Source organism: Lineus longissimus, chromosome 11, assembly GCF_910592395.1.
Source record: "Lineus longissimus chromosome 11, tnLinLong1.2, whole genome shotgun sequence".
NCBI lineage: Eukaryota > Metazoa > Nemertea > Pilidiophora > Heteronemertea > Lineidae > Lineus > Lineus longissimus.
The window spans coordinates 6,548,066-6,564,315 of NC_088318.1; the positions used below are offsets into that span (position 1 = coordinate 6,548,066).

At 40.2% G+C, this 16,250-nt stretch overlaps 1 protein-coding gene across 1 annotated transcript in view; it reads left to right on the forward strand.

Annotated features, from left to right (window-relative positions):
* Positions 1–9,775: 9,775 nt before the first annotated feature.
* The window catches only part of LOC135495396 (uncharacterized), an 89,445-nt gene continuing 82,970 nt past the window's right edge, over positions 9,776–16,250 (forward strand). The window contains exon 1 of the mRNA XM_064783975.1: positions 9,776–10,013. Coding sequence (XP_064640045.1) covers positions 9,949–10,013 — 65 coding nt within the window. The 5' untranslated portion in view covers positions 9,776–9,948. The remainder of the gene's footprint in view (positions 10,014–16,250) is intronic.

Below are 16,250 nucleotides of genomic sequence, written 5' to 3' on the forward strand. Positions count from 1 at the left end.
TTTCATGTACATCAATGCACATGTTACAACATATCAGCATGATGTTATGTGCTAACATGCTTTCTAACAACCGGACCCAAGCCTTTGCCTATTGACTCCGTTTTAATGGGAACTGTAGGAAGGGGTCACTTCGTGGTCTCCTGGTGACTGCACAGTCAGCTAGGGGCTGGGTCTGGTCTGACTTTGAGATAAAAATGTCCCTGGCACAACCACAAATACCGTAATGGACTGTGAGATGGTAGATACACCTATTGGTGACTCTACTAACCTAATCTGGCCACCCAACTCCAGACTACAGTCTCCCTCTATTATTGAGCATGTTATAGTCTGCCATAGCAGATTAGTATATTGCGTATTAGGAGAGCATTTATAAACTTACATGACATATGTATGAATCTTACCATTGACTTGGAGTATGTAATCAAACAATCAAAATATGGGAGATATAAAACAACTCACAGGTAATATTTTTGTGCATGATTTTTGTGGTGACCAGGTTGAATGTGATAGTGCTATCATCATCATTTATATTGTTTATACATGTACTTCAATCTGATTAATTTTTTACTTGATAATCCAGGTTAAAGGAAATTCGTGAAACAGTGACTGTGAAATTAGACGGTTATTGAACCTACCTCCAAATTTTCGATGATGTACTTGTCTTGTTTACGGATTGGCCTTGATCTCAAGATGGATGCAAGGTAAAGGTCCGAGGATTGAATCTATCTAGGTCACTCGGTTAAAGGACTTAAGAACACCAAAAATCCATTGACTGCGATGTCTGTAAATCGGCACTGATTGAACACTAAGACTTTACAATTCACTGCCATTTCCAAGAAAAGGTCATATGCCTTGGTTTGAGTGACGAAATAAAGGGCATTTCTCATTAGAGCAAAGTGGTAGTGAATGCTTCAGTCAGGCCGAACTGTGTTACGTGGAACTAAAACGATGGATTGGGCTCCCCACGTCTACCCAACACTGCTCCATAACATGGCAAGGTGACTGGCCAGACTTACCTTGGACCTTGGCCTTGTTTCCATCTCGAGAGCGTGGTCATTCCATGAACAAGATGGACGGTGTGTCGTCGCAAATTTGGAGGTTGGTTCAAAAATCACCGTTACTGTTCGACAAATTTTCTATATCTGTTGTTTGTAATGGATTGTTTTGTATTTTATACATTGTTTCAGTTCTAAATTATGTGCTGTAAGTGACGACATGTAAATCAAAGCATTTCAGGATCATTCGGAGCCAGTTAGGCCAACCTTTTGATGTTTTTAGAACAGCCCCCTAAATTCACTTACATTGGCAAAATAGAAAAAAAACTAGTCGTTCTCTGGCTGATTATTTTAATTGAAGGTTTAATTTTTTTAGTTTAGTTAAGTTTTCCTTTAAATGAGAAGTGTCTCAAAAAATGCAGGGCTGGCACGAATATACTCCATCACCAGAACTATAACACCAGATAACTCCACCCCGAGCCAGTCAATTATTTCTGGGGTGTCTACAAAACCAAGACCCAAGACCCAAGACCTACAAAACCAAGACCCAAGACCCAAGATGTTGATGGGTCTTGGTTTTGTAGGTCTTGGTTTTGTAGGTGGGGTCTTGGTTTTGTAGGTCTTGGGTCTTGGGTCTTGGTTTTGTAGACACCCACACAGGTGTCTACAAAACCAAGACCTACAAAACCAAGACCCCCACCTACAAAACCAAGATCTACAAAACCAAGATCTACAAAACCAAGATCCATCAACAAACCTACTCCAAACTAGTACCTAGTACCATAGTACCTGCCCAAGAAGTAATTACATTGTTCTTTTTTTTCATTCACCCTTACCCTTTGGAAAGCTAGGCTATATTATCACGAATACCCTCGAGAGGACTATTTAAGGTATTTTAGCTTTTGTATTATATCCTTACCCCGAGATCCTTATTTTCTTGGAAAAGCTTAACCAGTGTTAAATGTTCTGAACAGAATCTGAGTACAAAGCATCAAAGAGCTTGTTTATATAGGAGCTTCTGTTTTATTGATAAATTGCAACTTCCTGCTGAAAAAAGGAGAGATGTAGATGGGGTCTTGGTTTTGTAGGTCTTGGTTTTGTAGATGGGGTCTTGGTTTTGTAGGTCTTGGTTTTGTAGATGGGGTCTTGGTTTTGTAGGTCTTGGTTTTGTAGGTGGGGGTCTTGGTTTTGTAGGTCTTGGGTCTTGGGTCTTGGTTTTGTAGGTCTTGGTTTTGTAGACACCCATTATTTCTGGGTGCTTGATGCATGAAATAGGCTATTGCTAGGGTCATCAATATTCACCATGAAGGTGGACCTGGTGACTTTTCTTTGTCTGGTGTTAAGAGTATTTTACATACCATCTGTAGAGATGGTTCTTCTAAGATATATTGGTTCTCAAATTCCATTTTGTAGAATGAACAGACCCATCAAAGGAGATTAAGCTTTGTTTTACTGCCAAATTTTATGCTATTGCATGTAATTGACCTAGAAAGATATTTATACTGACTTGTGTGTAATAAATGTATGTTGTTTTCATCATCATCATATTACCGGCGTCGTAAATCCTATTGGATTTTGGCCGGAGGTATGGAGTCCACTCATAGGCTACTGTCCACCTATGTGGGATCTTTTACTTGCCCTGGTATAGACACTCAGGTACAAGGGACCACAGCTTTTAGTCTCAACCAACAGCCCCTCAAGTATTTCATACGTTGAATGTGTTGTGAAGAGCCAGGAATTTGAGTTCCTTGAAAGTCACGCCGGATCATCCACAGATACAATCCTGGGTTCTCCCCGGATTGAAACCCGGGCCCTATTGTGTGGTAGCCAGCAGTGTTAACCACTAGGATATGAGGCTCCCCTTCCCCTGCCCAGATAAAGGATTAGTACACGTAGTTTCTTTCCATGTAGTCCGATGAAGGTATAGTGTGTCTGACGATTTAGGAGATGCCTATTGTTGGATATTCTCAATTGTCAGATTCTATTGATGTCAAATTTCCGATCTTAGGCGGATTTCAGACTTTTTCCTCTTGCTGAATGTCAAATTTAATAGCAGGAATGGAAAGACCCCTCTCTCAACTCTCTGTAAAACTTTGAATTTTCAAAATTGGACCAAAGATGAGCATTTTTGAGGCATTTTTGTGCAAGTTAGTGCAGTTCAAAGGACAAGTGTTTACAAGAAAAAGATGTCAGATTTTTGCTGTAGTTTATTGGCATCCCTGAGATTCTGAAAAACTCCACTTGGACATTTGCATGTCCATGCAGTGTTCTGAATCTCAATCTTTAGATTTCTCAGATAAAAAATGGAATAAATAATAGATAAGTAAAAAATAATTGATAACCTTTTGTTCATGTACTGGAGAGTTAAAATTGCAAGTCTTACTTTACAATGGCACCGTATAGGGAGTCTTTCCAACTGTTATTATCCTGATCCTCTTGGTTTCGCACTTCCTTGAAAGGCCAACCATGTTCACTAAAAGAAATTGATGAAAAAATAAAAATCGGGGAAATTTTTAAGATTTTGAAAGCGGCGCTACAGTATTTGTGAGGATTACCTGTATACCTAATGCTTTATTGTTTGTATGCATATTGATTACATGTACATGTACTCCTTTATTGTTTGTTTGCATATTGATTGCCTGAATACATGTAATCCTTTATTGTTTGTATGCATATTGATTACATGTATACATGTACTCCTTTATTGTTTGTATGCATATTTATTACCTGCATGTATACCTATGTATTTATTGTTTGTATGCATATTTATTACCTGTATATATGTACTACTTTATTGTTTGTATGCGTATTTATTACCTGTATATATGTACTACTTTATTGTTTGTATGTATATTTATTACCTGTTTACTTTACCTCTTTGTTTGTATACATATTTATGTTTATTTTTAATACATGTAAGCTCCTCTGTGTTAATTTCAAAATATGCTACTTATTTGCCATCTAACTAATAAGTCAAGTGCCATTTTCCTCAGGCAATGACACTGCGCATGGAACTATTTTGCTAATGAAAGTGATTTTTCAACCAAAAAATTGCTGAATAAATGACATTCTGATTTTGGGTGATTGCACAGAGAAAACGAACTACATGTATTTGAGAAAATATATATTCTATACTTCAGCGTCCAAAGTATGATACTTAGTTTGCCAGATTCAGAAAAACCATGACCAATTTCCCCAGCCATCTAAGGCTTGTTTTGCATGCAGTCCCATTTTTCCTGGAGTGGAGTTTCATGCCAAGTTGCTCAATCAGCATTAGAATACCAGCGTTAGTTCAACTAAGCGTTACCCTTCAGTTCAATTACAATGTTAACATTGGATTTAACCCCAAAGTCACCGGCACTGCATCCTCGAAAATCCAAAGTCAGTCGTATCCTCCTCCCCTCGCACACCGGTCGATATAACCGAGTGTTGGCCCGAGCTTCAGGATGCCGGTACTGCTAACGTGGATTGTGCATCTGGGCCCAAGCTCACCTTCAGGATGTGTGATATATGCGGCGGTCAGCCATCCAAATTATGACCGTGCTCGGTGTTCATTTGCTTACCTTCCATGCTCCGTGACTACGCGCCAACCTCCAAGGCCATAAAGGTATTCCTCTACGACCGGCAGCTTTAACGGTGCCATATAACTCGAGAGTGCAGTGCAGGATGATAGTGTATATAATAAAAGTTTCCCATCGGAAATTTATTTAAAGGGACAACTTAGGCAGGAGTTGTTTTGTTTTTTTCATACAAAAATGGCTTCCAGCAGGATCGGGACTTCTCCAAACAGGATAATTGAAAAGTTATGGACCTGCAATAAACAATGCACTAGAACGGGGTGTAACCATAGGCCGGCCTGAAATTCACTGGCCATGTCCAAAACTGCCTCGCAACACCGTCTATAATCATTATTTGAACACGGCAACCGTGATACTACTGGTGGCGGCGCATGGTGTCAAGCAGGGTCATCATCCTCCTGGTCAGGTAACTACCACGCCCAAGTTGTCCCTTTAAGTCTTGCTGTCACTCTGAAACCGTGCAATATATTTGTATGAAAAGGACCGTGTAGTGTTATTTCTGAAACAAAAGAAATATAGCATCTGCTGTTGTCTTTTCTCTTTCTTGGTGTTATCAACTATGGGTACTTTTTGAAGATATGAATAAATGTTTAATACAAACGCCAGTTAGTTGCAATGACCCTTGGAGGCAATTGTTCCTGCTGCACATTGATACAATAACCCTGAGGGACATTTGATCCTGTTACACCGCCCACAGTCTGGCCCAATGACCCTGGGAGACATTTGTTCCACTGGCCACAGTTGAGCACAATGACCCTAAGGACTCCCTGTTACGCCCACCACAGTTTAGCACAATAACCCTGAGGAACATCAATTGATCCCATTACGTCGGGCTCATTTGGGCACAATAACCCTAGGAGATATTTGCTCCTGTTACACCGGCCACATTGACACTATGACCCTGAGGTACTTCTTCTTCCTGTCACACCGGCCACAGTTGGTTGCAATTACCCTGGAGACATTTGTTCCTATTACATTGGCCGTAGTTGAGCACAATGATAGTTGGTCTGCGTGACATTTTCCCTGTTACACCCACCACAATTGGGTACAATGACCCTTGGTGACATTTGTTACTGTTACACCCGCCACACTGTTAACCGATAAAAACTCGAGGGAGCATTATTTCGAATGTACTCATGACAATTGTTACTGTTCACACCGGCCCCCCTCTCCGGCATAACAATCCTGGGAGACATTTGTTCCTAATACACAGGCCACAATTTTAAAGCACAATGACCCTGAGGGAGATTTATTCCTGTTGCACCTCCCGCAGTTTTTTCCTGTTACACCGGCCACTTGGTACCCTGAGGTACATTTCCTGTCACACCGGCCACAGTTGGGCGCAATTACCCTGAGAGACGTATTCCTATTAAACTGGCCATCCTGGGAGACATTTTCCCCTGTTACACCCGCCACAATTAGGTATAGTGACCCTTGGTGACATTTCTTACTATTACACTCGCCACAATTAACCCATAAGGTCTCGAGGTATTATCATTTCGAATGTACTAATTACCCACAGAGACATCACAGCCGTCACCACAACCCTGGGCGACATTTTTTCCTAGCCTTGGAGGCATTTCTCCCTGTTAGGCTACACTGGCCACAGTTCGGCACAAATTATTATTATTATTATGTATCTTTATTCATGTAATAATCGATTACATTGTGGTGTGCGTATAACAAAAGAACGGAAGGTGACAAAAAGATTCACAAATACCGTACTTAACATAATTTGTATGTTTACAATAGTGTACATCAAGCCTAAAAAAACCGGCGGAGGACGGCCGCAGAAATCAGAGCCATCCCCCAGTCACCATAAGATAGTGCTTATGAGATCTATTGTGTGCACAGGAAGTCTAGAATGGCATTTACCATTGCTTTATCATCAGTGTCCATACTGTCCCTTAGTCCCAGGAAGTCCCTGATCGCTGCGGCTCTCCTCAAAATTTCATCTCGTGGTTTGACAAGCTCTGGTTTACTTACCTCTAGCCACAATATCCTGCCAAGGAATGTTGTATGATTCTGCCATTAAACTGAGAGATTTGGAAACATCCGAGTTAATTACTCCCGCCCTTCAATTTGTAAGATAATTTTACATAGATGTTTTCTGAGAGTAAAGCTCGCATTAGGAAATTATACAGCCTGATATGGAGCATAAAATCAATCGGATTGGAGTTGATTAAGGTAGGGACAAGAGCACAGTGTGTTCTGGGGTTAAGACCAATCAGCCTCCTAATTGCCTTCCTCCAAGCAGTGTAAACCTTCTCTGTGGACCTCTCTGATAGATTCCACAGCGTGCACCCATACAATGACATACAAAGTGTGGTAAATAGTTTAACCTTTGTATCGACCTTACAGTAGTGGAATTTAGAAAGTAACAAATTCACCCGTCTGTTAAAATCTGACACGGTGTTAATAATATTTGAGTCTCCTTTCTTTGGGCCTATAACAATACCCAAGTGAACCGCCGTGCTGTCGGCCTGAACACGGACCCCCTGAAAGAGAACAAAAATATCCCGGTAGTCGACTCTGCCGTGATCAGATTGGAAAAACAAAAGTTTGCATTTGGTGGGATTAAATGTTATCATATACTCGACTGAAAACTCTCCCGCTATCTGCAGCTGTATATTCAACGATAATTTTGATGGGCATAAAATAATGATATCGTCGGCGTAGCCAAACGCACCAACAAAGTTAGTTCCTATATGGCATCCGACCCCTGAGCCCTTTTATAGTTTCAGGAGTAAAACATCGATATAAGTCGAAAAAAGAAAAGGGGATAGGATCCCACCTTGCTTAACCCCATTTGAAACCGTGAAATAAACTGCATGAATGTAACCCTATTGGATTGACATTTTCCCTATTACACCCGACACATTTAGGTACAGTGACCCCTGGTCATATTTCAATTAGTCATAAATCAGTCACTGGAATACACAACTTAAGTTTACGTTTCGCCAGTGTCCACCGAGAGATACCAGGAGATCCCGATGATGGAATTAACAAGGTCCGTAACAAGTTGTAACACAAGACGCTCAGCTGTGGATAAGCGGAAGATACTCTTAAGCTGTCTCATTTTTCTCACCCCGTGTGACAGCACCGTGCTGGAAACACACAGCGGGGCAACCAACCCCGATTCGGTCTGGTTGTGATTGTTTCATCTTGTCCCCAATCCTCTCTCTTTGTGTATGTATATAGCAGTGCTCACAATTGATAGCATTATCATCATCTATTTCATATGCGATCAGGTCATATTGAAATGTTGATTATGAAGGTTTTGCTGTGGTTCTTTTAGACTGTAACGATGATGGAACGAGCGGGTAGCAACAGATGACTTTATTACTTAGGACATCACTACAATGTTACACTGATTACACAGAGGCGACACCTGTCTTTAGAACATTGAACTAAACATCTGAAGACACGAGTCCATTGGTTTTATCGTTGTTAGATCCCATTAAGTGTTGCTATCCGCTCATTCCATTATCAGGCTAAAATAACCACAGCAAAACCTGTTATAATGCTGTTGATTTATGGCTGGCGCGAGTGGACCAAATTCAGAATTATGCCACGGCATAAATAGGAATTGTGGTGCACCATAAATCGACCAATCAAAACCTCGGATCTCGTGAATTATGCCGCGGCATAAATGTAACCCTATTGGATTGACGGAGGTATGGAGTCCACCGGGGGCTATTGTCTATGGCTGGCGCGAGTGGACGAAATTCAGAATTATGCCACGGCATAAATATGAATTGTGGTGCACCATAAATCAACCAATCAAAACATCGGATCTCGCATAATTCAGAATTATGCCTTATGCCACGGCATGAATAGGAATTGTGATGCACCATAAATCAACCAATCAAAACATCGGATCTCGCAAAATTCAGAATTATGCCACGGCATAAATAGGAATTGTGGTGTGTGGCATAATTAGACCAATCAGAAGGTGGCAATCATCTATGGCTGCATGGCGCGAGTGGACAGAATTCAGAATTATGCCACGGCATAGGCCTAAATTGGAATTTTGGTGCACCATTAAATCGACCAATCAAAGCCTCGGGTCTTTCGAATTATGCCGCGGCATAAAGAGGAATTGTGGACGGAAGTGCGATTTATACCGTACCAAAAAATAAAACGATTGCCACCTTCTGATTGGTCTAATTTTGAATTCTACCGCGGCATAATTCACGAGATCCGATGTTTTGATTGGTTGATTTATGGTGCACCACAATTCCTATTTATGCCGTTGCATAATTCTGAATTTGGTCCACTCGCGCCAGCCATAGTTTGAAAGTTTGTTTAAAAGTTTTTCATGTGTAAACTTATTCTCTTATCAAAAACGTACTACTTCCAATAAAGAGGGTCGGTTCTTAACGCCGCATTGGCATTGGCATTGACATTGACATTGACATTGGCATTGACATTGACATTGACATTGACATTGACATTGGCATTGACATTGACATTGACATTGGCATTGACATTGACATTGACATTGGCATTGGCACTGGCATTGGCATTGACATTGGCATTGACATTGGCACAGGCATTGGCAATCTGCAAAGTTCCCAAAATGAGACCTTTATAAAACCATTCATTAGTGGCCATAGCTCATGAATATTCTTTAGATAGGAGACATATCACAAATGTTAATATCGAGTGGTTTTCCGACGATTTTCGACATTTACATTTATAAGTAGGCACCTGGGTCCGGTTGTAAGCCAACTGGCAGAAAAATCTCAAAACACGCCACTATTGCCAAATTATCAAAATTCAAAATTAATTTTTTCATCAAACAATTCCTTTTTATCTGTAGACTTGCCACAGCAAATATTTTTTCGATACCTCTCCAAATATTTACTTGAGAGTTAAAAACATACTCGCGTCTAATTAATAGGCCTCGACCCTCCAACCTATGAATATTCATTGGTGGTATTGTCTCTAATGGAGAGGCCCGGCAAGTCGCCTTTAAATTATTTTAGGCTACCCTGTAATAAGCCTTACGAAGGATGTTGTCCATGTGGTCTGCAGCGTAGGCCTATCCAACTTCCATATTTGGTACTCATTTGGCAGATTACCATTGCCAATGCCAATGCCAATGTCAGTGCCAATGCCGCGTTTAGAACCGACCGAAGTGAAGTATATATAGGCCTATACATGTGATACGCTCCAACCCGGATGTAGGCCTAGGCCTACATTTGATGACGCACATCACGCAAATGAGTAAACCTCCACCGTTTTATTAGTTTTTTCGGATTTCACCAAATCGTGCTGCTGTCAGATTCAATGCATCATGACAATATCAAGCCATTTCACTTGATACATACTCAAGGAGAAGTCCTGTTGTAGGCCCTGTTGGCAAGAGGATGAACTCAATGGCGCTTGGCACGGTGAGGAGCGAATGGGATACGGTAAATGTGGTGGTCAGTCGGTAAGTCGGCGTTTTTCCGGTTACCATCTCGACCAGGTGTAGAGAAAAATGAGAATAGGCAAAGTGAGAGCTATATTTTGGAAAGTGAATGGTGATAGCGGAGCATGTTTTCATGTTCGATTGATTTATGTTACTGGCCTGGTTAATAATAATCATAATAATTTATTGTAAAAAACCTCCAAATAAGGAGCAGACAACACAAATATGCAATAAAAATCATACACAGAGAACGAATAAAAAAAAGCGATCAAAAGGGTGAAAGTAAAAGCTTCAATAGTTTATGGTTTTTCCGGTTTAGATTGGCACATAAGGGCCGGTTTTTACCGAAGCGACAATTCCATTCTCCTCCCTGGTGATACGTCTAGGCCTACGTCTGGGCCTTGGATTTACAAACAGGACATTGGCGGTAGAGAGGCCCGACGAACTAAACACTTGGTTACACAGGGTACCCTTAATTTTTCTCGTGCCAATGACGACGTCTCGTGCTTTACAATCGATGGAGAGAATCCTTCTTAAAAGTCCAATTTGCTTCTGTTCGATTACTTTCCGCGGGTTGTCAATATCTAATGCCTCTAATAGAGGGCTATGATGACAACATTTCGATAAACCAAAGCATCGTTTGATCAGGGAACCCTGCAACTTTTCCAGTTTCCGAAAATTGCCCCGATTCAGATCAATTGAGTGTATACCATAAAATAGTGACGGAGAGCACACGCTCTCCCAAAGTTTCACTTTCGCACCAGTCCAGAGACCTGGATAACACATACCACAGCCACTTAAAGTTAGATAAGTTAGATAACTTTCAGAACATTTTGTCAATATGGACATCTCGTTGACTTTATCAAAGCATTAGGGTCAGCGATGTCGAGCGTCGTTGTTTGCTCTGTGTATAGTTATAGTATGGCGGTCACAATTACCCTATTCCCATTCAACGCTATTTCTTTCCCGTTGAACGGGAATTGCAGCATTTAGATTCGTTAAAAGCTATTTAACGCATTGCGTTTACCAGTAACTGAACAGTGGATGTCATTAAACGGTTTTCAAATTGTACCACAACGCTACATAATCCTTGTTAAAGGCTATTCAAATAGAACTTGAACCCAAAATCATTAATAGTCGGTCGGGAGATTCCTCTCGGCTGTAAGATGGTCAATATATAGAGGTCAAATAAGCGTTAAATAGATATTAACGGAATATCTATTTAAAATTGGAAAGAAATAACGGTGAACGGAATAGGTTTTTATTGTGACCTTTTTGGTACGCCATGGTATAGGGACTTTCTGCATGTTCAAAATTCATGCCCGTATTGCGTATCCGATCGTTTCTTACATATGGTGTTTTTCCCGATGCGTGATATGCGAAGCTGATTTACATGTAAATGATACATAGGCCTACTTGATTGAGAAGTTATTTGGAAGATGCATATTCATTTCACCTTTCAACATTGTACAGGATGGGAAAATGTCATTAAATTCGATAGGGATACGTACACGGGCGTGGATTTTGAACTCGCCGAAAATCCCTAAGGTGTTTTCCGCGAAATGTGGTTGCCGACGCAATTATGGGCTGATAGTGTCGAGAAATTTGCTAATTGATAATTCATATGTAGGACTACATGACAGTTTAATTTGTCATTATCACTAGAACGCGTCTAAGGTATGATAAGGGAGTTTGAATGTATTCTTGCGCAATGTCCCCCAGTACGATAGTTCCTAAAAAATCTTTGATTTCTTGGTCCTCAGTGTATGCCAGTGTTGATTTAGCGATTGTTTTGACAAAGACATGTTATTGGGAGTTTCTGAAACCTGGAGCGCTGCTCAATAGGCTGATAACAAGAAACTACGCATTTGCCGACATTTGTGTACAGTGAACTCGGGGTGTGCGTCGCGGCCCCGTGTTGAAATGCCGTCCAGTGCCAGTTGGTGCGTTTTTCGCTGATTTGTGCAAATTCAATATATCTCAAAAGGGCAACAGTTGACCCTCGATTTTTTTGGAATTTTTGTGTAACTTTCTTTCACGGGAGAATGGTTTCTGTAAGAATTATCCAGGAAGAAATGTAAAATGTTTGCTTTTTTCCGTGATTGTCCGGCCCAATTGGCAATATTGCCATTTGGGATCTGGTGAACAGAGCTAGGAGCAAATGCGACGCTTATGAGTTATTTAAAGATTTAACATCCTGCAGAATCAGGCGTTTCCAGTGATACACGACGCAAATGAGTTGTCCTCATGCAATCACCTTCGAAACGCGTTTTAAAATAGATGTCACGTCCTGTTGATAATGGGGCACGTCATCATCAACATTCGGGAAAAACTCCCTAATTAACAACGAGACCTACGGACAAAACGCGTTGCGATAACTACGCGATAACCACTTTCTTGAATACATTACAGAGAGTGGCCCGGAAGTGGGCAATAGTGGTTACGCTACACACTGGCCATCGGGCGGGAGCATATGGACAACGTACACGTACATAACAGAAGTTGGTCATTGATTTTCCAACATGGAATATTTTATTGAATTAAATCTGCTTGTCCATACTAACAATCATATGTGTCATTTATGACTGAAACAGACAACTTATATGAAACAAACTGTTAGAATTTTTTTGCGTCGTTAAAACACTAAAACTTATTCCTAGCCGAAGATTCTGATTTCCCGCAAATTGCCTTGGAAGCCAAAACGCGCGCCATTCCCCGTTCATCTTTGTCTCGTTTTTTCTGAACCAATTTCACTCATGGAGACAAGAGGCATGACGTTTTTGGTGATGCAGCTGGTTGTTACACAGACCGGTGGGTAATAATTTACACACTCCTTGCTACAATATATATGTCATTACAAAATTAAGAGGTTGCGTAGGCAATTTCATTTTCACTGCGATTTAGCTTGACTTGCAACAAGCAGAGATGGAAAAACACACAGACAAAGTTGACGTAGTATACATGCTTCCCGAAATTGGTGGCTTGCATTGAAACTAACCTTTTCCCTCTTGTCCGTCACTAAAGGCATTCAAGTGTGTTGGTCAACCATGACTATCTCCTTTGTCCCTCCACCATAAGGCCTAGTTTCCCCTTATGACATCACTACGTGTATTTCGGACACTCAGCGCCAAACTCGCACAGTGCCGAAATTAAAATTCAATTTCAGACACTGGAATTGGTAAAATTCCGCCATCTTGGATATCGGCATCCTGAGATTCAGGTGCTTTCAACACTGCGTCATCACCACTTCAAACTCCTAAGTCTTATCCAGGCCTAGTAAGTGCCACCTTCTTTCATAAAATGGTTTGTTTTATAAATAAATACCAAAATATGATCTTTGTAAATAAAACCCGAGTTGTTCTGGTGTGTTTTTACGTGAATTTATTGCGAACTATCAATGCAGCGTAGTGCAGCCATCGTGTTCTCGGGCGTAGTGGTGATGCGATAGCCTCTTTGCAATTGTAAAGATTCTTTACATTTCCACATCCGCAGTACTGCTTTTCAAGATGGTGGCAATTTACCAGTTATAGAGGCGTTGTAAGGAATGAAATCAGCGCCTCTAGTGTCAAGATTGACTCAGCGCCCCATTTCTGGAAAGGTTTATAATCATCTGTAAAAGCCGATTATGACGAAACAATGCCGTACAACTGAAAAAAAATCCGTGTGGAGGAAATGTTTGTCTTTCGCAGGTATAGGTTTATACTAGTATGCTCGTGAAAATATTATGCCACGAAATGTAATTGAAAGTATCACAAAGTGTTTCACTGCTGGCTTATAATTTTTGGCCTTTCAGGTTATGCTGTGATATTCAAATACATATCAAGTGGCATGTACTCATTCCTCATCAGTCTGTATAGGCCTACCGATTACGATGTTTAGACCATTCTCAATGATATTACCACAACACATTCCCTGTATATAAACTTCAAAATTGAGATACGAAAAAACAAATTTTCAGGTATTACAGCGCCATTTCTCGATAAAATTTAATTCTGTTTGTTGGATACGTCAGTGTTATCATTTGCTACCATGCTTTTAGGCCTACAGGGCGATTTTCAAAACAAAATATGATTTACGAATTAAATTGGATTTAATGAATTAAAGTCGCATTTTATCAACTTTAAATGACATTTAGCAGAAGCCACTTAAAATATTTTAAATCGCCAAGTGACCTTGAAAAGTATAGATACCAATGAATACCTTTCAGCTTGCGGTAATTTTTATCTCTGTAAATAAACTTTTCACATTTGAGTTTTCAATTTGCAGAGTGGGGATCAGCTTCGGTTGAGCCCCAGATCCAGGCCTGTGTGACACTAATGGGTCGCTTGCTTCACTGGTGGATAATCTTAGTGCTGTGATAGCAATGTTTTGTTTTTACTGCTTGAATACTGAGTAAACATTGTGTTTCGTCACGCAATCGCAATCGGGTGGATGGATCACAAGGTAACGAAATCCAAATTAGGCCTACAGGTAAGTACATGTAAGTCATTAATAAAGTCTGATAAATGCTGTCGATCTATCAAGGGGCTTTGCGTGTCAGTAGAGCAAAGTTTCCTTCCAGTATGCAGGCCTATATTTGCCTTTATAGACGTCACATATTCAAGTACATGTAAGTCAGTGATAAAGTCTGATAAATGCTGTCGATCTATCAATGGGCTTTGCGTGTCAGTAGAGAAAAGTTTCCTTCCAGTACGCAGGCCTATATTTGCCTTTATAGATGTCACATAGTCAAGTTCATGTATGTCTGTGATAAAGTCTGATAAATGCTGTATACACATTTTCATATTCTTATGACCATAATCATCATAGCTAGAGTACAATTGTTTTTGACTAGTTAGTCGGAACTAAAATCACAAGAAGTTTTTTGCTATATTTTTTAGCCACAATGAATGATATACTTAAAGTCTTTATGATTTTATTTTGGCTATACACGTATAATAAAAGTTTGAGCTAAATGATAGTCATATGTTTATTTTGCCTGAAGGTTTGACGTAGAACTACAGCAATTTATTTTTTCAATTTAATGAATTCGTACAGGTTGCCTGCCGCCAAAGGTTTGATACTACGGGTAATACTAAACAGCGTCCACCAAGTTTAAAAGCATATTTCAACTCATCAAAATAAAATATGCTGGTCAAAAACGAAATAAGCAGAACATTTTCCACATTTCCTGATACTTAGTAGTTTCATGACATTTTTGTGCTAGATTAGCGAGTTGTTGTCTAAAATGTAGCAGCATCCACCACCCAGTCGGCGGCCATGTTGGATTTGACTTGGATGAAATGATAGGGCTTCCAAGGAGCCCTATGATTTTAGACAACATATCCCTTATCTTACACCCAAATGTCATGAAATTTTCAGGAAATGTGTTTTATGGTGTACTTATTACGTTTATGGCTACTAACTTTTATTTTAAAGACTTTATACCCGACTTTAAACCTGGTGGATGCTGTTTTAAATTACACAATTTCACAGGAAACTTGGGAAAAAAATACAGAGTGACATTGAAATATATATAGACTTTACATGTACATCAATAGAAAGAGCTTGCATAGCCGGTCAAAATGTTGTCAAGTTTTTTTGAATAGAGTGAGTAGAATATTTTTTAAATTCTTTTGAATATTGGCATTTTTCACAAAATCGCCCGGAATAGGGGACTGCGCTCCAAAAAAGGGCCCGGGCCTGAAAGAGTTGAGTTTGATGGCAAACCCCCAAAATTGAAAATTTGTTGATTGGTCATTTCGTGAAAACAGCGACGATTTGTGGGACTGTAGTGACTGCAATAATCAGAACCTGAGCAGCATGGAAATAAAACTAAAGCCTCTTGCTGAAGTTGCTAGTTGACTACAAACAAACAATTGGCTACGAATTAAAACAGCATTCACACTCAACTCCTGCCAGCTAAGATTAAGCTCGGGACTCTAGGGTGTTCATGGGTCAAAACCAGCAGTGTTATCGTTTCATAATATAATGCCACTATTTCTTCTCTTTTGCTTGCAATAAGACCGTCTAAATCGACCCGGGGCGGTCTCACGTTTTACGACGTCGTGGTGTCATGAAGTGTAGGGTTTAGAGCTGCCACCCCTCCGATTTTGGCGAGTTGCTCGATTTTTCACAAAAAAAGTCAAAAACTCCGATTTCCCTACCAAAAAACCACCATTCTGGCAATAAATTAGTGTTAATTTTTTTCTTCCATCTCCAAATCCCCAGGGCTAGATATGATAGGCAGCAGGAAATCCAGCATTTTTGAGGAACTAC